General features: G+C 43.1%; 1 protein-coding gene across 11 annotated transcripts in view; it reads left to right on the top strand.

The window, feature by feature from the left end:
- Positions 1–25,545, top strand: part of NBEA (neurobeachin) — a 580,876-nt gene that overhangs the window by 145,978 nt on the left and 409,353 nt on the right. For 6 of the 11 annotated variants that reach the window (XM_044287233.1, XM_044287230.1, XM_044287232.1 and 3 more), the window contains exons 9-13: positions 1,438–1,635; positions 4,286–4,419; positions 18,056–18,164; positions 19,425–19,577; positions 20,235–20,403. In XM_044287233.1, coding sequence (XP_044143168.1) covers positions 1,438–1,635; positions 4,286–4,419; positions 18,056–18,164; positions 19,425–19,577; positions 20,235–20,403 — 763 coding nt within the window. Of the gene's footprint in view, positions 1–1,437; positions 1,636–4,285; positions 4,420–18,055; positions 18,165–19,424; positions 19,578–20,234; positions 20,404–21,336; positions 21,475–25,545 lie in introns of all 11 variants that reach the window. The other 5 variants (XM_044287226.1, XM_044287225.1, XM_044287224.1 and 2 more) reach the window with 1 other exon arrangement.

Raw genomic sequence — 25,545 nt, 5'->3', positions numbered from 1 at the left:
TCGGGGGCGAGATTTTATAAAGGCAATTAAGTGCTACCACTCGAGGAAAGGGGAAAAGGAGGAATTTCCAGTTAAAACAGTAGTATGTCGTGATGCCGAGTAGACTTCATTCCAGGCTGCTAGCTTAGAGGAATGTCCTGAGGGCACGCAGTTAAGGATCCATGGGAGGCGCGCTCCTCCAAGGCTTTTCCATTAAGTCCGATGGTATTTGTTAATACTGGTAGCTATGCATGTGTAAACAGCCTTCCGAAAATGCTTCAGTTCATCTGACTGTATAAACAGTGCCGGGCCGAGAACGGGTGAAAGGACGTTAGAAGTGTGCCGCTTATTAATGTCTGTCATCATTGTTTGCCTCGTCTGGTGTTAAGTGCACAAGTTATTCCTGTTCTCTGTGTACGTGCCTTGTCTCAGTCTTATTTTATTTATTTTATGCTCTTATATAGCCCTACTATATTCTGCAGCGCTTTACAGACATTAGCATCAAGCTGTCCCCAGTGGGGCTCACAATCTAAGGTCCCTATCAGTGTGGGAGGAAACCGAATCACCCAGAGGAAACCCACGCAAACAGAGAACATACAAACCCCATGCAGATGTTGTCTTTGGTTGGATTTGAACCCAGGAGCCCACTAGTGCTAACCACTGAGCCACCGTGCTGGCCTTATGAAGACTGTTGATGCCTACTGTACTGTATTAGGGCCCCTTTACACAGGCTAAACAGGAATTAGCGCTTGCACTTTCAGGTGACAATGGTCTGTCTAGACACTCGGCGTCCACCCTAGTGTTTTCGTCTTTTCTGGATGATTGGAACTGTTAGGTTAACAAAACGTATTATTTGTCGGCAGAACATCTCCCAGTGCAAACAAGGAGTGTGCTGCACTAATAAGCAGACAGGGTCGGGGACAAACAGTTGTATTAATGATCGTTCATTCCCCATACAATACACTGCACTTTAAAGGGCATCTGTCAGCAGTTTTGTACCTATGACACTGGCTGACCTGTTACATGTGCGCTTGGCAGCTGAAGGCATCTGTGTTGGTCCCATGTTCATATGTGCCCGCACTGCTGAGAAAAATGAAGTTTTGATATATGCAAATGAGCCTCTAGGAGCAACGTTCAACTTCCCAGAAATGATGATGTAATGTGCTGCGCAAAATACGAGAAAATTAATTTCACCCGGGATTTCAGAACTCCCATTAAAATGAAGCTCATGCTCAGTGCGCTCTTCACTTTCAGTCGCCGTTCTAGAGATAGTTGAGGGTCCGTGCGGTGGGACCTGCACCTATCTGACATTGGTGGCATATCTTAGTGATGTCTCGGATGAGACAACCCCTTTAAGAGGTTAAGAGTGGTTCGTTATTTTTCCTGCAGTTTCTTTGTTTATTGGTCTATATTCTCCTGAATATTCCCCTAACTTTTTGCAACCTTCTCTTCGTGCAGAGTACCTTCAAGTTCAAATCTGAGAGCGACATACATTTGGCCGAGCACCACAAACAAGTCCTGTATGACGGAAAACTTGCGAGCAGTATAGCATTCACTTACAACGCAAAGGCCACTGATGCCCAGCTCTGCCTTGAATCGTCACCAAAGGAAAACCCCTCCATATTTGTGCATTCTCCCCATGCACTTATGCTACAGGTAAGGCATTGAAATGGCATGTTCTCCTTAGTTCCTGTATGTCTTGGATGCCCATAGATCTGTCACCAACTTTTATGTCTGTGGGTGCCTTTGAGCAATCTAATTAGCTATGATTGGATGAAATCCTTAGGATATGTCTTCAATATCAGCACTGGAAATAGTTGCTGGAACTACACAGTTCCTTCCACTATATAATGGACTCAGCCGATTATTGCAGCGCTGAGCCCATTCATGTGAATAGGAGCAGCGCTGCAGTGTTCAGCACCATCCACTGCATACACTACAGAATAGCTGACTGTCCGGGGAGTCTAACTCCACTGATATGATATTGATGACATATCCTAAGGAAAAATCCTGGAGAAGACCTTTGAGTCTGAGCCTTCTACTTGCACTCCTCTCCCACCTTCTTCCTGCTTCAACGCAGATGCTTGGACTTTCTTTCCATTTCTGGCACCCTTACCACCACTCTGTATGAAGGATCACTAATAAAGGGTTATTGCAGGATTTCCTTCCTTTTTTTTTTTTTTTAAACGCCCTTTTCCCCGCCGGACATGTTGCTTGGGAACACGTCACTGCTTCTGCTATTTATTGGATGCAGCGGTGCTCATGATTCCAGTCCATGGTAAAAGTTTACATACAGGGACCAAAGTCAAGTAAAGGCGGTGGTGGAGCAATGGAGTCAGAACTGAGTGGCGGGGAGCAGTATGCTTCCGTTCACAGATCCAGTGGGGGAGGAGGGGGAGGGGGTAGCGAGATTAAGAAAAAAAAAGGAAAGTCTGAAATAACCCTTTAAGGCTGGCAATCTAGTGTTGCTGACCAATTGTCCCCCTTCATTACCCATATACACATGCACGGTGACGTTTCTGTATTAAGTGCTTCACCGCTGCAGCCAATCACTGTCCTCAGCTGTAGACCTCTAAGGGCAGTGATTGGCTGCAGCAGTCACCTGCTGTATCCAGGTTGTGTTACCGCTGCTGTTTGAAAACAAACTGCATTGGGATTACTGGAGCAGCTCTGCAGAGAACTGCACCGGAGTTAGGGGGTTAGTGCTGTATATGATGTGAAAAAGTATTTTAATGATCTTGGACAACCCCCCTCAGAATTTTGCTGCTGTTTGAAGGCGAGGACATCCCTGCTGCACTATTAAGAAAAAACAAAAATAACCTTTCACTGTTCCTTGAATAAACTCAGACAGATAAAGAGCCTTTATCATTTATGATATTATTTTATTTTTAGCTGCTGTTTAGTCATATGTTTGTTTTGTTGTTGTCTTTCTTGCTGATATGTTATGTACATTGTAAAGGTCTCCTCAGCACTGTGTGGGTTGCTATTGGGTCATGAGGAGCTCTTTGGAGATCAGAAGTTTAGTTATTTTGTGCTGCTAAACAGCTGACCAGGAATGCATTCACGGTATGATTTTTAGACTATGCCAAGGCTCAGAGGAGGCACATCTGTTGCTCACCGACCCATAACATCACATTCTCAAAATAGCTTCTGCTTCAGACAGATTCATTTTACATCTTGCCGTTCTGCGTGAAGACCAATGATATTTGAAGGATCAGGGAGAGGCTTGCGTTGAAGTAAATGATCATTACTGGTTCTAAAGAACCTCTGAATCCAACTCAAAAAGCTGCCAAATACAGTATTACCTCTTTGCACAATTTAAAGATATCATAATGAGATTTCAGAGGAAGAGTTGTCGTCTATCTATGGCCAGCTTCGCTTGTCTCCTTCCAATCTTCCTACTTTCAAGATACCTACGTGCTCTATGACAAACATTTGTAATGCGCTTTTCTCACAGGGACTTAAAGGGGAACCTGTCATGTGGATATTTGATTATAATCTAACTAATTATATACAATCATTAACTACTAAAAAGTACCTTAGATGTATTCACTTACTGGTGTGACAGATGGTTACCTCATAATATACACACAAAGATGCCGCATGCTAATGAGCTGATTTGAGTCCAGCGTGATGTCATTGAGTCCAGCGTATATTTAATTCAGAGCTATAGCCACTCCCCTGCCCACCTGCTGCTGATTCCTATGGAAACAAACTGTCATTCAGCAGCAAGTAGGCGGGGAGAGTCAGAAGCTCATGAATATTCATGACTCATCATTATCAGCTGGAGCTTTTCAATACAAGATGTTGGCAGATTGACTGGGTCAATTAAAGAAAGGGACCCAGCATTTTGCTAAGCGAATCAGTCACTTATTTATGTTGCCCTTAGTTAGGACACCATAAAACTGGTGACAGGTTCCCTTTAAAGTACAGGGGAAGTTGTGTGGCTGGAGCGACTCCTGGGAAGTCAGTGACTGCCATACAGGCTCTTGACCCCAACACACACTAGGGTCAATTTGCCTATTTGTATGTCTTTGGAGTGTGGTAGGAAACCAGAGAACCCAGAGGAACCCACGCAAACATCGGGAGATCATACAAACTCCATGCAGATGTTGTCCTTGGTCGAATAAGAACCCAGGACCCCAGCACTATGCCACCATGCTGCCCTAGAATGGCATAAAGCGATCTTACTGCTTATACCAACCAGTTAGGTTCCAAAATAGAGGCCATGACTTTGTGGTCTCTTCAATGCGTTGTCTATGTAGTCTTATGTACACTAAAGCTCTTTTTTCCCCCTTCCATTTAGGACGTAAAAGCTATAGTAACGCACTCAATACACAGCGCAATCCACTCTATTGGGGGCATCCAGGTTCTCTTTCCACTTTTTGCGCAGTTGGACAATCGACAGCTGAACGACAGTCAGGTGGAAACTACCGTCTGGTAAGAACATCTAGTTTTCTATGTAAATTTTGCTGGTACACATCGTTGCACATTTTCGGATTAGTAATGGGTCGATTCTATCAGAGGTTAAGCTCGAGTTTCTCGGTAAATGGATTGTGAGTTTTTAATTGATTGGTGGTGGCCATTTCATCTGGGGAAGACAATAGATTTTGCAATCTTCTGAGTAAATGCACTCATGGGAATGCATAGCAAACGCTAAGAGATGTTCTAATCGTAAAGGGTTATTGATTTATTTTCAATGCGGCTTTTGAGGATTACCACAGAAAGTCTAGTCGGAGCATATTATGGAGGATTGGAGGTGTGCATTGATCTGTGCACATCTCTGGCAAGGGAAATGATGATCATATTTTAAGATATGCTTAAAGGTTGTATACTTTATGAGTTCATCAGTTATCCTTTAGCCAGCTGTCCTATTGATAGCTCTGTGGTTTTGACTTGTCCTCTGTCTCTGAAGGACGTCTGTTGAGCAGTAGATTTAATCCTGAAGATTTTGCAGGACCACCCTTCATACCTTTTTGACTGTGTGCTAATGAATGCCTAAATTATTACATGATGGGGCTTGTCTGCTTCAGAAAACCTGTTTTATTGGTCTGTAGGGATTGGTGTAGCTTGTTGTAGATGACCACCTCTTGGGACGTCCGCATGCTTTGGCTTTAGAACTAGCAGCTTCCTCTGACATCATTGGTCTCCAAGTAACTAAAGAGCTTGTCGCTCCACTAGTTAGAAAAGTCTCTTCATAATAAGAACATAACAAAGCGTCCTTCTGCTGTGAAGCCCAGTAATAAGCTGCAATCGTTAGGGAGACCTGGCGGTAAGTGCTAAGTTTTCCTGCAGCACCTCCACAGGAGAAAGCTGAGCATTACACAGTGCCTATTTAAATCAATGTGTTACCTCTGTATTGTAGGATAGGACAGGTCCTCCAGAGCTAGAGACACTCTTTACTGTAACCTACTTTATTCTCTGGCCTACAGCTGAGAATCTTGAACAGGGGACCCCATGTATTAAAGGGTTTCCTTGGAGTGCAATATTGATAACCTATCCTTAGGAGAGATTATCAATATCTGACCGATGGGGGTCAGACTCCTCCCACCCCGATTCTGGTGTCCGCCTTTACCCCTTATGGGATTCAATTTAAAGGAGAGAGTCTGCTGCTCTGCAAATATACAGAAGCTGACCGCTGTAGAGAGAAAACGGCTGAAATTTTTTAATAAAGCCCAATAAAAAAATTACTATTACCCCAAAATGCAATAATAAAAAAAATTGTCCCCCAAAGGTATCCATAGCCCTTTAACCCCTTCTCCACTTCCCCCTGTACATGTACAGGAGAGGTTGGGACTTTAAAGATGGCACCCTCTCAGAAGCTTAGCGGGTTCCATACCTGCCGTGTATGCTGTTTTACACTGCAGACACCCGTAGCCAATGTCTGTGGTAACACCAATCATGGTCAGTTTAACCCCTTTGATGCCGTGGTCACGATTGATCTGAGCGGTGAAACTCCGATAGTTCTGGTACCCTAACGGCTTCCCCACAACGTGATCTGCTGTGGCATCCTCTGAGCCTCATAGGAACACAGTGAATTGGCTGCAAGATTAAATTATTGGAGTCTATGGGAGAAGCAATCAGATGATCGCACGTTAAAGTCCCTTGGGGGGGCTTAAAATAGGAGGGGGGAAAAACATTTTCCAAAATAAAAAAAATAAAAATAAAATTCAAATCTCATCTTTTTAAAAATAAATGATAAAAAAACCAAAGGTCATTAGCATCGCCACATGCCCAATCACCGCTACCGTTAAATTATAAAAAATATTTATCCCATATGGTGAACAGCATAAGAAAAAAAAAAAGTCATACACCCCTAAATTACATCAGAACACCCTGCCAAAAAAATGAGTCACACAGCTCCGTAGACGTAAATATTAAAAAGTTCTGTGAGTCAGAATATGGTGATGCAAAGAAAAATTTATTTTTTCAAAAGTAATAAACATGCATTATCGCTATAATTGTACTGACCCCAGAGAATGAAGTGAATAGGTAATTTTTTATTCCTTCTCGTGTATATCTCTCCTTCATGTTCATGCTCAGCACGGTTCTGCACCAAGAACATTAGACTACAGAACGTGTTTATTAATAGGAACATTAAAGGGATTGTGCAGAATTAGAAAAGCTTGACTGCCTTCATCTAGAAACAGCGTTATACACAGGGGTGGAATAACCATAGACCCTTCAGGGAAATTTCCCGGCGAGCTGATGTCCAGGGGGCCGCCTGGACCTTCCTCCTGGCCGCCGGCTGGGTATATAACGATCTGATGCTTTCAGCATTAATTAATACTAGGAGCGTCGGGTACTTATGCACCTGGCCAGCCTTCACAGCGCGTCTTCGGCGCATTTGTGGCATGGACGGCAGTGTTTTATGCTGCTGTATGGTATATGGTCTTGCTGAGGCAGTATTTTGTGCTGTACTGTGGTATTTGGCTCTGCTGGGGCGGTATTTTGTGCTCCACTGTGGTATTTTGTTCTCTAGGGCAGTATATTGTGCTGCACTGTAGTATTTTGTTCTGCACTGTGGTATTTAGTTCTGCTGGGCCAGTATTTTGTGCTGCACTGTTGTTTTTTTTTTTTTTTTGTTCTGCTGGGGCAGTATTTTGTGCTGCACTGTGGTATTTATATATTACATTCATATATACCCTGCACATGTAGAGGCACTTTTATTGTATATACATTTAGTCTTAGACTACTGGTTGCCTGCTCTTGACATGTGCATTTATATTATAATTTTTATTGGTTTAAAATTTAGCTTTTATTTGTTTATTGTTAATAAATAATGAACTTTTTATCTAACCTACTTAATAAAACTATCTCTGGACATCTAGAGTGTGCTTAATTTTTATTTCTTTTAACACTGTTGTTGCAGCAGTGGTGATTAATTTGCAGTTACTATTATATGGTTAGCCTTTATTTATATATACTGTTAGCTATGTGGATACTTTAGCTATGTTTTTTTAATCTTGTAAGGTATAAACAGTTGTGGCTGATGTTGGATACTTTGTATCTGCTAACTCTGCTGTCTGTTGTCTCGCTGTTGCCAGCTATTTACTATGGCCGTATATTGCAACATTTTAGGGTAGACCTATAGCAAATCTTATAGTGCTGTTGCTAGCAACAGCACTATAGCAACAGCACAGCAATAGCAACAGCACTATAAGATTTGCTATAGGTCTACCCTAGGCAGTGAATGTTGCAATATACGGCCATAGTAAATAGCTGGCAACAGCGAGACAACAGACAGCAGAGTTAGAAGAAACAAAGTATCCAACATCAGCCACAACTGTTTATACCTTACAAGATTAAGGGTACAAATAAAGTATCCACATAGCTAACAGTATATATAAATAAAGGCTAACCATATAATAGTAACTGCAAATTAATCACCACTGCTGCAACAACAGTGTTAAAAGAAATAAAAAATGAAGCACACTGTAGATGTCCAGAGATAGTTTTATTAAGTAGGTTAGATAAAAAGTTCATTATTTATTAACAATAAACAAATAAAAGCAAAATTTTAAACCAATAAAAATTATAATATAAATGCACATGTCAAGAGCAGGCAACCAGCACTGTGGTATTTAGTTCTGCTGGGCCAGTATTTTGTGCTGTACTGTGGTATATGGTTCTGCTGGGGCAGTATTTTAAGCTTCACTGTGGTATTTGGTTCTGCTGGGGGCAGTATTTTGTGCTCTGCTACAACATGGGGCCACATTTAGGTTTTTTTCCCAGAGCTACGTTAACCACTCCAGGACCGCCGTACGCAGGATTGCGTCCTGCCGGCGGCCCTGCTCTTCTGGGTGGACGCATATACGCGTCCTCCCGCGAGAGCCGAGATTTCCTGTGAACGCGCGCACACAGGCGCGCGCGCTCACAGAAACGGAAGGTAAGCGAGTGGATCTCCAGCATGCCAGCGGCGATCGCTCGCTGGCAGGCTGGAGATCCGAATTTTTTAACCCCTAACAGGTATATTAGACGCTGTTTTGATAACAGCGTCTAATATACCTCCTACCTGGTCCTCTGGTGGTCCCTTTTGTTAGGATCGACCACCAGAGGACACAGGTAGGTCAGTAAAGTCGCACCAAACACTACACTACACTACACCCCCCCCCCCCCCGTCACTTATTAACCCTTTATGAACCCCTGATCACCCATGATCACCCCATATAAACTCCCTGATCACCCCCCTGTCATTGATCACCCCCCTGTCATTGATCACCCCCCTGTCAGGCTCCGTTCAGACGTCCGTATGATTTTTACGGATCCACGGATACATGGATCGGATCCGCAAAACACATGCGGACGTCTGAATGGAGCCTTACAGGGGGGTGATCAATGACAGGCGGGTGATCACCCATATAGATTCCCTGATCACCCCCTGTCATTGATCACCCCCTGTCATTGATCACCCCCCTGTAAGGCTCCATTCAGACGTCCGTATGATTTTTACGGATCCATAAAACACATGCGGACGTCTGAATGGAGCCTTACAGGGGGGTGATCAATGACAGGCGGGTGATCACCCATATACACTCCCTGATCACCCCCTGTCATTGATCACCCCCCTGTAAGGCTCCATTCAGACATCCGCATGTGTTTTGCGGATCGGATCCATGTATCCATGGATCCGTAAAAATCATGCGGACGTCTGAATGGAGCCTTACAGGGGGTGATCAATGACAGAGGGGTGATCACCCATATACACTCCCTGATCACCCCCTGTCATTGATCACCCCCCTGTAAGGCTCCATTCAGACGTCCGCATGTGTTTTGGTATCCATGGATCCGTAAAAATCATGCGGACGTCTGAATGGAGCCTTACAGGGGGGTGATCAATGACAGAGGGGTGATCACCCATATACACTCCCTGATCACCCCCTGTCATTGATCACCCCCCTGTAAGGCTCCATTCAGACATCTGCATGTGTTTTGCGGATCCGATCCATGTATCCATGGATCCGTAAAAATCATACGGACGTCTGAATGGAGCCTTTCCAGGGGGGTGATCAATGACAGGGGGGTGATCAGGGAGTGTATATGGGTGATCACCCCCCTGTCATTGATCACCCCCCTGTCATTGATCACCCCCCCCCCCCCCCCTGTAAGGCTCCATTCAGACATTTTTTTGGCCCAAGTTAGCGGAAATTTTTTGTTTGATTTTGTTTTTTCTTACAAAGTCTCATATTCCACTAACTTGTGTCAAAAAATAAAATCTCACATGAACTCACCATACCCCTCACGGAATCCAAATGCGTAAACATTTTTAGACATTTATATTCCAGACTTCTTCTCACGCTTTAGGGCCCCTAAAAAGCCAGGGCAGTATAAATACCCCACATGTGACCCCATTTCGGAAAGAAGACACCCCAAGGTATTCCGTGAGGGGCATATTGAGTCCATGAAAGATTGAAATTTTTGTCCTAAGTTAGCGGAAAGGGAGACTTTGTGAGAAAAAAACGAAATAAATCAATTTCCGCTAACTTATGCAAAAAAAAAAAAATTTCTATGAACTCGCCAGGCCCCTCATTGAATACCTTGGGGTGTCTTCTTTCCAAAGTGGGGTCACATGTGGGGTATTTATACTGCCCTGGCTTTTTAGGGGCCCGAAAGTGTGAGAAGAAGTCTGGGATCCAAATGTCTAAAAATGCCCTCCTAAAAGGAATTTGGGCACCTTTGCGCATCTAGGCTGCAAAAAAGTGTCACACATCTGGTATCGCCGTACTCAGGAGAAGCTGGGGAATGTGTTTTGGGGTGTCATTTTACATATACCCATGCTGGGTGAGAAAAATATCTTGGTCAAATGCCAACTTTGTATAAAAAAATGTGAAAAGTTATCTTTTGCCAAGATATTTCTCTCACCCAGCATGGTTATATGTGAAATGACACCCCAAAACACATTCCCCAACTTCTCCTGAGTACGGCGATACCAGATGTGTCACACTTTTTTGCAGCCTAGGTGGGCAAAGGGGCACATATTCCAAAGTGCACCTTTCGGATTTCGCAGGCCATTTTTTACAGATTTTGATTGCAAAGTACTTCTCACACATTTGGGCCCCTAAATTGCCAGGGCAGTATAACTACGCCACAAGTGACCCCATTTTGGAAAGAAGACACCCCAAGGTATTCCGTGAGGGGCACGGCGAGTTCCTAGAATTTTTTATTTTTTGTCACAAGTTAGCGGAAAATGATGATTTTTCTTTTTTTTTCTTTTTTCCTTACAAAGTCTCATATTCCACTAACTTGCGACAAAAAATAAAAAATTCTAGGAACTCGCCATGCCCCTTACGGAATACCTTGGGGTGTCTTCTTTCCAAAATGGGGTCACTTGTGGCGTAGTTATACTGCCCTGGCAATTTAGGGGCCCAAATGTGTGAGAAGTACTTTGCAATCAAAATGTGTAAAAAATGGCCTGCGAAATCCGAAAGGTGCACTTTGGAATATGTGCCCCTTTGCCCACCTAGGCTGCAAAAAAGTGTGACACATCTGGTATCGCCGTACTCAGGAGAAGTTGGGGAATGTGTTTTGGGGTGTCATTTTACATATACCCATGCTGGGTGAGAGAAATATCTTGGCAAAAGACAACTTTTCCAATTTTTTTATACAAAGTTGGCATTTGACCAAGATATTTTTCTCACCCAGCATGGGTATATGTAAAACGACACCCCAAAACACATTCCCCAACTTCTCCTGAGTACGGCGATACCAGATGTGTGACACTTTATTGCAGCCTAGGTGGGCAAAGGGGCACATATTCCAAAGTGCACCTTTCGGATTTCACCGGTCATTTTTTACAGATTTTGATTGCAAAGTTCTTCTCACACATTAGGGCCCCTAAATTGCCAGGGCAGTATAACTACCCCACAAGTGACCCCATTTTGGAAAGAAGACACCCCAAGGTATTCCGTGAGGGGCATGGCGAGTTCCTAGAATTTTTTATTTTTTGTCGCAAGTTAGTGGAATATGAGACTTTGTAAGAAAAAAATAAAAATTAAAAATCATCATCATTTTCCGCTAACTTGTGACAAAAAATAAAAAGTTCTATGAACTCACTATGCCCATCAGCGAATACCTTAGGGTGTCTACTTTCCGAAATGGGTCATTTGTAGGGTGTTTCTACTGTTTGGGCATTGTAGAACCTCAGGAATCATGACAGGTGCTCAGAAAGTCAGAGCTGCTTCAAAAAGCGGAAATTCACATTTTTGTACCATAGTTTGTAAACGCTATAACTTTTACCCAAACGATTTTTATTTTTGCCCAAACATTTTTTTTTTATCAAAGACATGTAGAACTATAAATTTAGCGAAAAATTTATATATGGATGTCGTTTTTTTTTGCAAAATTTTACAGCTGAAAGTGAAAAATGTCATTTTTTTGCAAAAAAATCGTTACATTTTGATAACAAAAAAAGTAAAAATGTCAGCAGCAATAAAATACCACCCAATGAAAGCTCTATTAGTGAGAAGAAAAGGAGGTAAAATTCATTTGGGTGGTAAGTTGCATGACCGAGCGATAAACGGTGAAAGTAGTGTAGTGCCGAAGTGTAAAAAGTGCTCTGGTCATGAAGGGGGATTCACCTAGCGGGGCTGAAGTGGTTAAGTTCACTTGTCTGCCTCTGGTTATACACATTTGTGGTATTGCAGGTCCAATGACATAAATTGTGTTCAGTTACTGATAGAAAGCAGCCATGTTTTTCTAATCCTGTAAACCCCTTTAAACATATTATTGTTAAGGGTATGTTCACTTCTGCAGCATCATGGGTTCGGCAGACTATGCCAGATCCGTGGAACTCTGGCAGGCTGGGACACCGGAGATGTGAACGTACCCTTCTATTCAGTATTAGGCCTCATGCACACGACCGTTGTGTGCATCCGTGGCCGTTGTGCCGTTTTCCGTTTTTTTTTTCGCGGACCCATTGACTTTCAATGGGTCCGTGGAAAAATCGGAAAATGCACCGTTTGGCAGCCACATCCGTGATCCGTGTTTCCTGGCCGTGAAAAAAATATGACCTGTCCTATTTTTTTCACGGCCAACGGTTCACGGACCCATTCAAGTCAATGGGTCCGTGAAAAATCACGGATGCACACAAGATTGTCATCCGCGTCCGTGATCCGTGTCCGTTTTTTCCTATAATTTCAATGGCAAACTTGACTTAGATTTTTTTTTTTTTTTTTTGATGTCCGTGGATCCCCGTTTTTGCGGACCTTAAAAAAAAAAAAACGGTTGTGTGTATGAGGCCATAGAGGACGTGTTCTCTTATCATAGAGAACCTGCCACTAGGACCTCAGTGGATTATCTGTAATCTGCAGGGAGGTCTGGAAGCAAAGTGTTTAATGTCCCTGCAGTTCCATCACAGGAGAAGATGAGGCATTACCTGGTACCTGTTATAATGAATGGACATGGTGGGTCCTCCAGAATGAGAGACGCTCTTTGCTGGTTATGAATGCTATTCTCTGCTATTGACTCACAAGGTCACATATAAGGTCTAGACACAACCTCATTAACCTCAATCAGCAACATCTCATGTGTGTTTATGGCATCTTGCTGCTACTGGGTGAAAATAGTGTGACATATTACAGTTCTGTATACGAACCCTTTAAAGAGGACCTTTTGACCTCTCCTGACATTCCTGCTTTTAAAGCCCATCTAATAACCGTTCTGGAGCCTCTATTCTTATGGCTCTATGTTGTGCCATTCTTTTATTATTTATACTAGAAGTTATGAATGAACTGCTAGCAGTTTGCAGTAAGGGTACAGAGGGGTGTTACCAGTTGGGGGGGGGGGGGGGTCCCTGCACAGTCTCACTCTATCCAGTCAGTGCTGCCATTGTCAGACTGCACAACTCGTAACACCCCTCTGTACCCTTACTGCAGACTGCTAGCAATTCATTCATAACTTCTAGTGGAAATAATAAAAGAATGGCACAACATACAGACAGAAGAATAGATGCTCCAGAATTGTTATTACACGGGGAATGCATGGGGGTGGTGAAAGGTCCTCAATCCAACATCTCTCAAAACTGGATGGCCTTGGTTACTGTGAGTTCAGATTTTCTGCCAAGTGTAATCCATTTCACCAGGTGTAACTATCCAAATATCCTAGGAAGCGTGACAAATACAGCTGATTGGAAGGGCTGAGCAGGTTCTAGTCACCCTGTGCCCACGTGTCCTCATCCACTATTAAATGTAGAGACTGGAGATTAATTTTCCACTGATATTATTCCTCAGTGTACTTTATATATAAGGATTCCCTTGTAGTAGAAAACCGTACAATTTAAAACCGCACCACTCCCTGTTCAACAGTCCGTCACAGACTGCAAAGCTTCTGGTTGGTGTTTTTTATTGTTTGTTTTTTTCTTTTCTTTTCATTTTGAAAAATCTGATTAATAGCGCAGAACACATTCTGCTTCTTTAGAGTTTTAGAAACAGACTGTTTGCTATGGATACACAACCTAATTACCGTCTTGTCAGACAGCAAGGCCCTAGCATGCATCCTATTTTGGCCTTTTCAGGTCTTCAGCCAAAATCAAAGTAGCATCGTTCTGTAGGAAGGTTTAGCTAACATATTTCCATCCCAAAATGACCATAAAATAGCATTTACTGCTTTGGTGTGATATTAATGTGTCCAGGCCGGCTAAGTACTCGCATTGGAGTGCCAACATAGATGTTGGCATTCTTCCGTTTCGTTTCTGATGCCTGCCGCTATGTTGACGGTCTCTTGTAAATCAGTTTCTCAGCCATTGATTCAGTTAATGATAGACTTTTGACTCTATTCACACTGCGTTTAGGAGAAATCTCCCAGTGTATTCCTAAATGTAACGCCTCATCATCAGGGCCAGTATGGCATTAAAAATCTGCCTAAGCTGCACACAAACACCACCCTACCACATAACAATTTTCGTTGCCTCCACTTATGTTGTGAAAAATAGTGGCATGTAGGGCAGACTGGATCAGACTTTGCTGAATTTGGTCAGGCTCCTCTCTACTCACTAAGTAAACCACACCATTCATGCAAGAAGGGAAATAAGTTGTCAAGAACAGTTGTCACCTCCCCACCTAAATGGCAGCACCATACACCTGCCACGGTGCATCACAGATACCTCCCCAGAAGACCCAAATAGCACAGTGCACCACATCATAGCTCTCCTGCAGCGCCAATTAAATAGCTTGGTGTGGCACCATTGACAGCAGCATTGTCCCCCTTCCTACCCCTCTCCCACTGGCGGTGTGACCTCTTTCACACCTCTCTCCCACTGGCAACAACAATGATCTCTTTCCCTCCTCTCTCCCATTGGAAACAGCACCTTTCTCCTTCCCACTTCTCTCCATGGCAATATTGGCCCCCTTCTTCTGCCTCTCCCCCCTTTCCATTAAACCATCCTTTCCCAATGGTAGTAACACTTTTCCCATTCTCATCCCTCCCAGACTAACAGGAGCACCGATGTGCTAGAGGTGTAGGGAGAGCTCTCTAGCCTTCTCTCAAATCGGCTTGCCAGAAATCTATCCAGTAGGATCGATTATATGTTCGAACCTGTCTGAAATATTCCACTGGTGTACCTTACAGTGGCATATACTGTCCATAGGATCCTATGATGTTTCTTTGCAAGATGCCTCTGCAACAAAAGTTTTTATCGGCTACATTTTGTAGTATGCCTGCCAAAGGGACACAATTTTGGCAAACTTCTGATAAATGAAGCTCTATGGATGATTAATATATGCAGTGGGAGCTTCTCTTGGTATGTACACCAAATATAGTAGGAAAGCTCCATGTTGACATTGTGAGCCTCCATTAGTGTTCCTCTACTTTTGACAGCATTAATAGTGCAGCAAGCAGTGACAGTAATTCAAAAGTGGCCACCAATATGGCTGTAGTTTCCTATTACAGTGAAATAGCAGCTGAATAGATTATTATAAAAGTTTTGCTACTGCCCTTATTTTGGTTTTTCGGTAGAAATTCAAGTGGAGAATCTTATATCCAAGTTCTAAAGAACTTTTAGGTTCCAGCATGAAAATATCTAGAAGACCATCTAAGGTATTCCAAAGCTGCATATATCCTTCAGAAGGTGAAATATCAAAAAACAATATTCTGTCGTTCACAGGCTCTTTAAATAATGAACATACTGAACCGAAAAATGGCCTCTGTCCTTGTGTATAAATAGAAGCGTCTAGCCGCCCTCCAGGGTCTACCTCACTCGTATAGTTAATAGAAATTTTTCGAGACCTTCTTTAATATAATATGAGAAATATCTAAACTCTGATGTAACAAATCTCTCTCAGGGCTTGAGGCAGAGGCTTTTCAAATGCTTTATATAAAGTTTCTGTTCATTGCTTTTTCTTCCCAAGGAAATCGCTTCATTCTCATGGAGGCTGAATAATCTTCTTAGCCGTGAGAGCACCACAGTTACAGAAATGTGACGGATTATTGGGGGTATAATGTTGAATTTTGCCGTTGCAAATGGGTTCTTTAAAGTGCTTAGTGAACACATGGTGCTAAATCCATTCTAAAATTGCATACTTTTAAGAAGAATTAATTTAGTATTTGCAGACATGTAAAATGCGGCCTGTTTCGTTACCGGCATTAGGATTTGGGATAATAGACAAAGATCCGATGGTATTGAGTATTTCCATTATGTTAGCTTCCCAAGCTCTCAATCTCGGTGTCCATGGGAGAAATGAGGCAATGTTCTTTGTGGGCTAATTGAATATATTTAAGTTCTAACTTTTCCATTGATTCCACTTGAGGTCTCTACTTTTCCTTGACGTTATACAGCACTATAGTACATCCCGTAGATTAGGGTTCCTCAACTCCGTTCCTCGGGACCCACCTGCCAGTCATGTTTTCAGGATTTCCTTAGTATTAAGCAGGTGATATAATTAGTGTCAATGCATTAGGACTTACCACAGGTATTTATTCTGTGGGATATTCTCAAATCATGACCAGTAGGTGGCCCTGAATACTGGAGTTGAGGAACACTGCCATAGATGATCTTGGTCATTTAAAGAAGAAATCCCACAACATTTTATTTATTCTATGACCTGTTAGAAAGGTACATGATGTAAACTGTAGTGAAGGACATTTTCTTACCAGTGACTGTATTTGTGAGTTATAACCTCCCTTCTGCTCCTCAGCTGTTTCATGTGACCAACACTCTGACTCTGCAAGTAACACAGCATCTTATGTGTTGACAGTAAGCCAGTTCTCTATGTATTCCTATAGGAATCTCAATGTCATTATCATAGGAATGAGTAGAGAGGTTACTTCCTGTCCTGTGTCAGTTTGAGTTCAGAGTGCTGGTCACATGATACAGCTGAGGATCAGAAGGGAGGTTATAACTTACAAATACAGTCACTAGTAAGAACATTACCTTCACTACAGTTTACATCATGTTCTTTTCTAACAGGTCCGAGAATAAACATTTTTTTGGGAGTGCTACTTTAAAATATTCCATTTATTCTATAATATGCAGAACAGACATACCGATGCGGTAGTGTGCATGAGGCCTTAGTCATTTTACTTAATCATTAATTACATGGTGAGCCTCTGTTAACATGTGTATAGTAGCAGATTACAAAAATAACGGAAATGCTGGATCCATCATGTGCAGAACATGAAAGGCACCTGATGGACTCCATTGACCATAATAGGGCCTTCCAGGTTTCTTTGAGGGAACTTAGCATTTTACTGGACAAAATAGCACAGCATGGGGCTCTATTTTTCCCACCATATTTTGACCGATTCTGCAACAGAGGCTCTTAATGAAGCCTTAGACCACTCATGTTTTTCACGTGAATTATTTTCTCAGGCAGATTATAAATGGATTATAAAGTTGCAATCAATATGGTTGCATTTTCTGCAATACCCTCTACAGTCGTTTTTTTGGATCTTCTATGGATCTACACTCTGCACACCCAGCTTTCCGAGGCGAGCGGATCAGAAACTAAGTAACACGGCACTGAGATGAGCGCATGGTGGGGGTCTCGGTACCTAGGAACTTCATCAATCAAAACTTCTGACATACCAAAAGTATTTAGAAATGGAAGGTTCCCTTTCAAGTAAAAAAAGAAATACTTGGAAAAATGTGGCCTTCTCACTAACTTCTGATGTACTAGGATGTGCTTGTTTTTAAGGTTTGCTTTAAAATCCTTTTCTGGGCTTGTCCGAGATTCTTATATTTGATGGCCTATCCTAAGGACAGGTCATCAACATCAGATTGGTGGAGGTCCGACTTCTGGCACCCCTGCCAATCCGATTTTGGAAGAGGCAGCAGCGCTCCAGTGATTGCTGCACCCTCTTCCTAAGCAGTGATGTCTCATGGCCTAGGCGCAGCTCAGTCCCATGTAGGTGAATGCGGCTGAGCTGCAATACCATGCATAGCGGCTATACAATGGACGGTGCTGTGCTTGGTAAGCTGCTAGGCCATGGTGCTCGAGGACCCCTGCCAATCTGATACTGATAACCCACCCTTGCTGTGTGATAAAAAAAATAAATAATGAATAATATGTAAAGCAAAAATCTGGCAGCATCCACATGGCGTATCCACATGGGTGCATTGAATATGAACCCTCTGTCATTTCAGTGCAACACTCCTGGCGTTCCTGGTGGAGCTGCTGAAGAGTTCGGTGGCCATGCAGGAACAGATGTTGGGTGGGAAAGGCTTTTTAGTCATCGGCTACCTCTTGGAAAAGGTAAGATGTTGTATTACAGACTTTTCTAACAGCTCCAGCTATATTGTAAGACAGCTTCACCATTTCTATGAAATCTTTCGTAGCATCTGTGGGTGTCACCTACATTCGCGGTTATTAGATCGTCTCTAGCGGCAAATCCTCCTTATTCCATATTCTGTAAAATGATCCTGGAAATTAAACCCAGTTAACATGAGGAAACGTGTGCCTCATTGTAATGTAGGGTTTCTGGTGTGTGATTCCATAGGATTTGCATGTGCTCAGTAACATTATACAGCGGGGCAGCGGCTGATAAGAGACTGAGCTATGGATTACAGATGGCATTTTTAAAGAGTTTTCTTATAAAGGGACTCAGTCATTGACTGTGCAAAAAAAGGTGTATTACTGTTTCAGCAAATCTGTTCTTCACAGATTTCAGGATCTCATTTTGTTAAAAATGTTATCATTTACGTTCAGGGAATAATAAAATCAGTGCTAAATATTCCGCTCTCCAGTGCAGGTTGTGCTCCTGATTGACTTCCTAGGCAGATTGCAAGGCAAGGGCGGCTGTACCAGAGCTCTGTAAAAGAGATTCTTAAAATGTCACTTATAAGGGAGGTAGATTGGTTCCACATGACGACGGACTAAGGGCTCATGCCCACGAACGTGTGCCGGTGGGGCCCGTGCTGCGGACCGCAAATTGCACCGTCCGCACCACAAAAAAGTAGTTATTCCTTGGAGTTCTGTGTCTCCGTTCCACGTCACACCTTCCAGATTGCAGACCTATTCAAATGAATGGGTCCGCATTTGTGACGCGGTGCACCCGCTGTTTGCAGGCCGAAATACGTGCTTGGCCGGCACACGTTTTTGTACATTAACCCTAACTTGGGATTCCGGTTGTGTGTGGAGCAGTGTGAAAATGTGTATTAATTAGTTTCCTACAATGGTTAAAGCTTCTATGTGAATCATCTCTTCTGTTTTGTCTTTAGCGGGGGGTTTTCAGGTGGTAGTTTGTGTACTGGTTCTACTTGAGGAGATCCTGCTGGTATATGGAGACTTATGTAAGTGCAGTGCTCCATGGGAAAAAAGTATGCAAATTAGCTCTTCTCCAGAAGGAAGATTTTCTTGTATCTGCCAAACCAGAGAGTCCTCTACAAGGAAGAGCTATCCATCTGTGTAGACAGCTGTTTTGGGGTTCTCCCCACTAGTATTCGTATACCGTATATGAGTTTCTATGATGTCCCGTCCTAGAGCTAAGGTTTGTAATGTTGTGTTTTTTTGCAGTCCTCTAGGGTTCACATAACTAGAGCGGTACTGGAGCAATTCCTGTCATTTGCGAAATACCTGGATGGATTGTCTCACGGGGCACCTTTACTAAAGCAGCTGTGTGATCATATCCTCTTCAACCCTGCCATCTGGATACACACTCCAGCCAAGGTACCGCACCCTCCAGTGTTAAGTAGGAAGTGTTGAATTATCTTAGTATAAAGTCAGTCAGCGCAGAATGCGCCAAATGTATTAAGGGGCACAGGCCTCTTAATAAATTTGGCAGTCCATGTGCTAGAAATGAATATTTATGCCACCTATGAGTTGGCGTAGATTAGAATTATCCTTTACGCCAGGAAGACGTAAATTATAGTAAATCTGTTGGGCTGTGGTAGGCTACAACCCCTCCAGCTAAGCTCCACTTACTTTTACAGTCCCCTCTTAAAAAGTGATCGAAAGTCGCAAATTATGGCTGAGATTTGGCATGTGCCAGAATATGAGAATTTCAAAATTTTTTGGGGGACGTCACAGTAACTTCAGAAACTCCATTTAAATGATAGACAGAAACCTGAAGGGCCCAATATAAGTCAGTCACAATTGGTGTCTCGTATAACAAATCCAGCACTTCTATCGGTTGCGTTGTTCCGCCCTTATGACGGAGTAGACTGACAGACGTGAATAGTTCCTGTTATCTGAACTCTCGCCATCCACTACTCCCGGTGACAGGGATCCCCCAGAATTTTACATTTTAGTGCAAAGAAAAAAAAACATTTGATAAAAATCGGTACAAGCTCTTTGTCATTGAATGCACTTTTTTGTGGTCTCCAGGTGCAGCTTTCACTATACACCTACTTATCAGCTGAGTTTATCGGCACTGCCACAATATACACCACCATCCGAAGGGTGGGAACAGTATTACAGCTAATGCACACGCTGAAATATTACTACTGGGTTGTGAATCCTGTGGACTGTAGCGGGATCAATCCTAAGGGTCTTGGTAAGTAATAATGTCTACAATGTGTTCTTTTCTCTTAGACCTGTATTTTATGACATTCTGCAGTGTTTCTGTACAGTAGCTATCAGTCTTCCAGTTCACACTGTCATTAAGGCTTACAGATGTGCCCAATCCGTTTTTTTAATCTTTTTTTGGTTTCTAATGCTGCTTTGGCATCCACGTTAACGTTCAGTTGACTGCTGTTCTTCCACCATACATACACGGTCCAGCGTGAAGGTGTTAAGTCACTGCCAGTCACCTCTGGAGGCTACTTATCTCCCACACGCACACTATCAGAAGTTTCTCTATTCAAAAGTTTTCTTCTGTGATGAGGTTTTCATCAAACAAAGTGTGTGTATATATATATATATATATATATATATATATATATATATATATATTTATATATATTTTTTTTATACTTTTGTAACTATATGGACTTTGCCTCCATGTAGCTGCGACCTGCAGAATTTCTTCTCTTGGACTAAATGTCTAAGACTGGAGAACCTCTTAATTGCTGTGAACCCATGGTGCATCTTCTACATGCCATACCATGCCTTTTCCTGAGCATCTAATATCCGCAAGCAGCGCCATCTGCTCGGTTCTTGGTGTCTTGCCTTACATGCTGTTGTTTCTTTGAGAATAAAATATCTTACATTGTTTCGTAATGCTCAAGGGATACTGGGTATCAAAAATGTGTTGTGCTGTTTGCTTTCCCTCCTACAGAAGGGTGGAAAAAACCCTAACATAAAAGAAGCAGAAAGTGAAGATTAGTCTTATGAGTCTTTAGAAATGAAAGCGTGGGCTGTTCTCCTAGATCTTTTATCTGTGCAGACAGCTTGACGTTAGAAAACTTCTGTCTGAATTGTGTTGAGCAGTCATCGGTTCTTACTTTGTCATAGGCAATGATAATACCATGCTTTTTGCTTGTGTTAGGGTTGATGTCCCAAAGCCCAAATCCTGAAATGTCAGCGTTTCCTCCAGATCATGACACCCTAGCGATCATTCATGTAAGGAGTCATGATCCAGAGAAACAATGCAAGGAGAAACCCTGTCATCTTTGCAGAACTTCAGGTAAGTAAGAATTGGCTGCTAGGGGTTTGATCATAACACAAGTCGCTGAGTTTACTCCCAGTGTATCACCGTTTGGCTTTGGCTCTTGATTATTTCAGTTGTGTTCAGGGGCGGACATAAAATATGCAACCACAGAGGGGCCTTGAACACAAGGTGGCTACTGCTTACTTTGAAGGATCCCCAGTCATCCCTACTGTCTGTCAGATCTCAGTTAAGGAGCTATGCTCACCCCCATCCATGCCTCACAATTACTAGTGGACCCGCACACCTGTGGGGGATTTTCTGGTCCCCGCTGTCAGGAAATTGGCAGGTGGAAAACAAGGGGCCCATATTCTGTTTTGGAAAAAGGGCCCTTTGTTGATGTAGTCTGAAGTGTTTCAGAAGAGTTTTTACAATCCGTGACATAAGGTTTCTGATGCTGTACGGAGTGCTATAAGCTCATGGACCCCCCCCCCCCCCCACCCTGCTGTTATATTCTTACTTTAGAAATGGCATTACATGATGCCATTAAGATGAATTCTAGTCCATGTAATGCGAAAGCAGCTTGTTTCCACCAAAATGAGAGCCGCTCTCTGTTCTAGCTCATATGGGCGGGGGGTCAGTGCTGAACATGGGAGAGGTCCTGGTGCAATGCTCACACATTGTGCTGGCAGATGGATATTCCCCAATGTCCGTGCTCTGTTAAAGGGAGTGTCATCTTTTAGATATAGTGTACAGTAGGAGCAGAATGGCTCCAAGGTTTGGGTCTTTCAGTTCAGTCGTTGAACTAAGGTCTTAAAATACATGACCATGAATGTTGGTAGTGGTTGTCCACTCCTTCTATATTGATGGTCTAGCCTTAGGATACAGTAGGTCCTGCACTCCTGGTGATTGGCTTTTCTGGAGTAGCTCTGGTGCTGGAACGATACAGCTCCATCCAATGTGTGGTGGATTGAGCGGCACTGCTTCCACTGAAGCTTCAGTACCCAGCTCCATCCACTACACAACAGATGGATCTGTGAAGTTCCGACAATCCATAAAAGCTGATCAGTGGGGCGTGCCGTGCATCAAACCCCCACCATTAAGATATCCCGGGGATAGGCCATCAATATGAAAGGAGTAGACAACCCTTTTAAGGTTTCTGTCTTTTATAGGTAGATTACATTTTATTTTTTCTTACATTTGACGCTCGACCACCTTTTACACAATTTCACTTTTCAAAATGACGTTACCTTAACTAATACTTATGTTTTCTAAAGAATAATATTCCTGCCATTTTCATTCAGATGCACAAAATGGCTTCTTCCATGCTTTGGAGGCAGGTTTCAAATGTAGATGGATTTGATCGCTTTACCTGTATTCACTTTCAGGATTTGGATGAACGCCTATGCTAATAACAGGATTCATATCTGCTGCTCTCACGTATTTAGCCAAACAAGCACATCATTTCTTGTAAAATGGATATTCCAAGTAAAAGCAAATATAAATCTCTTCAGTGGTAATCACGGGCGCTCCCGCTCCCGCCACCGCCAGAGCAATTGCCAGTGCATACAAATGCCGTGCTTTCTTCCCTCTGCCTCCGCTTGTATCAGGGCAGAGCAGTCCTTGCCCTCCCGACGCTCGCTCACTTCTCACACAATGCAATTGTTGTTGCTGATAAATTTGGGGAAATGTCGTATTGACATTCTTAGGACGTTCCCACAATTGTTCCTGTTATGAGAATATTTTACCGTTATTTGCCTTTTTAAGCCCAGGCACAAGAAGCCACTGCAGGATATTGTCCTGTTTTCACCCTCCAGACATTGCAAGGCAAAGTACGGTAGGAACTGTATAGGCACATGGAGCCTGTCACAAGTCTTTAGTCCCCAAAGACTTACCAGGGCGATATACTTGATGAGAGTAGGATTATAAAGATGCTTTCCTTTGCTAAATTATATTTTACATAAAATTTATAAAATATTGCATTGTATGGTAATTACCACTGAAGAGTCATGGAGGTGGCATCACTATTCTGAAGAGTCATGCAGCCCAGTCTCCAAATCCACCCTTGCGGACTTGATTGACACCCTCCTGGCCACTGAACCTCACTACTTACCTCTACATAATCCCGTGAATGCTCAGTGCACTGATGAAGCTGGACAGATAATATGTGTGACAGCTTTCCTTTAAAGGGGTTGTCCACTCCTCGGGATAGGCCATCACTATCTGATTGGCAGAGGTGCGGGGTGTCAGACCCTGCCGATCAGCTGTTCTGCAGTAGCATTGGTGGATGGAGCTGGTAACTTCAGCACTGATCCCGTTCACTTCAACAGGAGCAGTGCAGCTGACATATTCTGCAGCACTTTACAGACATGAGCATCCAACTGTCCCCAATGGGGCTCACAATCTAAGGTCCCTATCGGGAAACCGGAGAAACCCATACAAACACCGGGAGAACTTACAAACGCCATGCAGATGTTGTTCTTGGTCGGATTCAACCCCAGAACCCGAGCGCCGCAAGTCACCAGTGCTAACCACTGAGCCACCGTGCTGCCCGTTTTCCACCCATTGCACAATGGACAGAGCGGTTTAGTTCCGTCGACAACTTCTGGCCCTGAAGCTGCTGCGGAAAAGCTGATTGGTGGGGTGTCGGATCTCTACCAATAAGATAGTGATGGCCTTCTCAGGATAGGTCTTCACGTGTAATGGAGAGGCAGTCCCACATGGGACTGAACACTCAGGTTTTCCTGCCCAGATTTGGGCATGGCAGATCCTCAGTGCTTTACAGTACCCACAAGGTGGATGAGATTTTAAGATCTCGTATCTACACCCTGTGAAAAAAATCTGTGGCCTAAACTGACCTGCGGTGTGTATTTGAAATCTGCTGTATGTCTATTCATGTTGCTGATTTCCAACGCTGATTTTGCGCTTTGCGATGCCCAGGGTGACATCCACGGCATATCCGCAGCAAAATTTGCAACAAATCTTTATGTAATTTCTGCTTATTTTGGCATGGATTTGTTTTAGGAGCGGTTTCATAATGCATCATAGTTTTTTCTGATAAATGGCTCTTACTATTAAAACGATTTCTCTTTATCTGCCCTTCCTCATTTCCACGCACAGGTATGTAAAGGGTTATTTCTGGCTGACAACCCCTTTTCTAAACACATCCACCTCAGCGATGATCTGTTACAGTCGAAGGGGTAGAGTAGTCCGCCCCTAGCACTGCCCTGCAAGCGGGTGCAGCATGGAAAATGTAGGAATACATGTCAGCCATTCGAATGAATGAAGGCTCTGCCCTGTACCCCACATGGATCCAGAGCGCCCCCCATTTATTGCTCTGCTAGATTCTCTTCAGGCTAGGAGCTCAGGGGGCATGCCCTTCTGCTCTAGCACTCTTCCTGTATTTGTCAAAGCTTCAGTAGATATGGCTGGGGGCAGTTGAAGGATGGAATTGAGCATGTACGACCACCTCAGTAGGTGGACGTGCACATTACTATAAAGGGACATCGTGACACGGCGTGAACGAAAGAGAATATCTCACAACTGGCACCTTTTTGTATCAGAAAGTAAATTACTGTTTATCGATTGTTGGATTATGGGTAGCTACAGTATATGCAACCCTAACAGGAACTGCAATATCAGACATAACATTTGTTCAGGAGATCCAGATATCTCACTACACAAGGACATATTCCAGGTATAAAAAGTTAGGTCATCTATATTTCTTTAGTGGGAGTAACCCAGAGCCCCACCGTGGGTCAACAGAATGAGGGGTCTGAACAGATGGGGCTTGGCTTCAATCCCAGATACAGCCTGGGTGAGGGTCCAAGTGTTAGTCCCCTAACGCTACTTTCACACTTGCGTTGTTAATTCCGGTATTGAGATCCGTTTTGGTTTTACACATCAGGATGCGGTTGTTTGAAATCAAAACGGAAAAAAACGGATGTCACTTAATACATTGAAAGTCAATGACTGACCCGTTTTTTTAGGCTCCTAAACAAACAGATCCATCACCATTGACTTACATTGTTTTCAGTACCAGATACGTTTTTTTCAGTTTTAATGACCAGGCACAAAACCGCAGAGGTTTTGTGTCCTGTCGCAAAACGG

This window comes from Bufo gargarizans, chromosome 3 (genome assembly GCF_014858855.1).
Source record: "Bufo gargarizans isolate SCDJY-AF-19 chromosome 3, ASM1485885v1, whole genome shotgun sequence".
Lineage (NCBI taxonomy): Eukaryota > Metazoa > Chordata > Amphibia > Anura > Bufonidae > Bufo > Bufo gargarizans.
The sequence above is the reverse complement of the archived record's forward strand: the minus strand, read 5'-3'. Positions and strand labels throughout refer to the sequence as shown.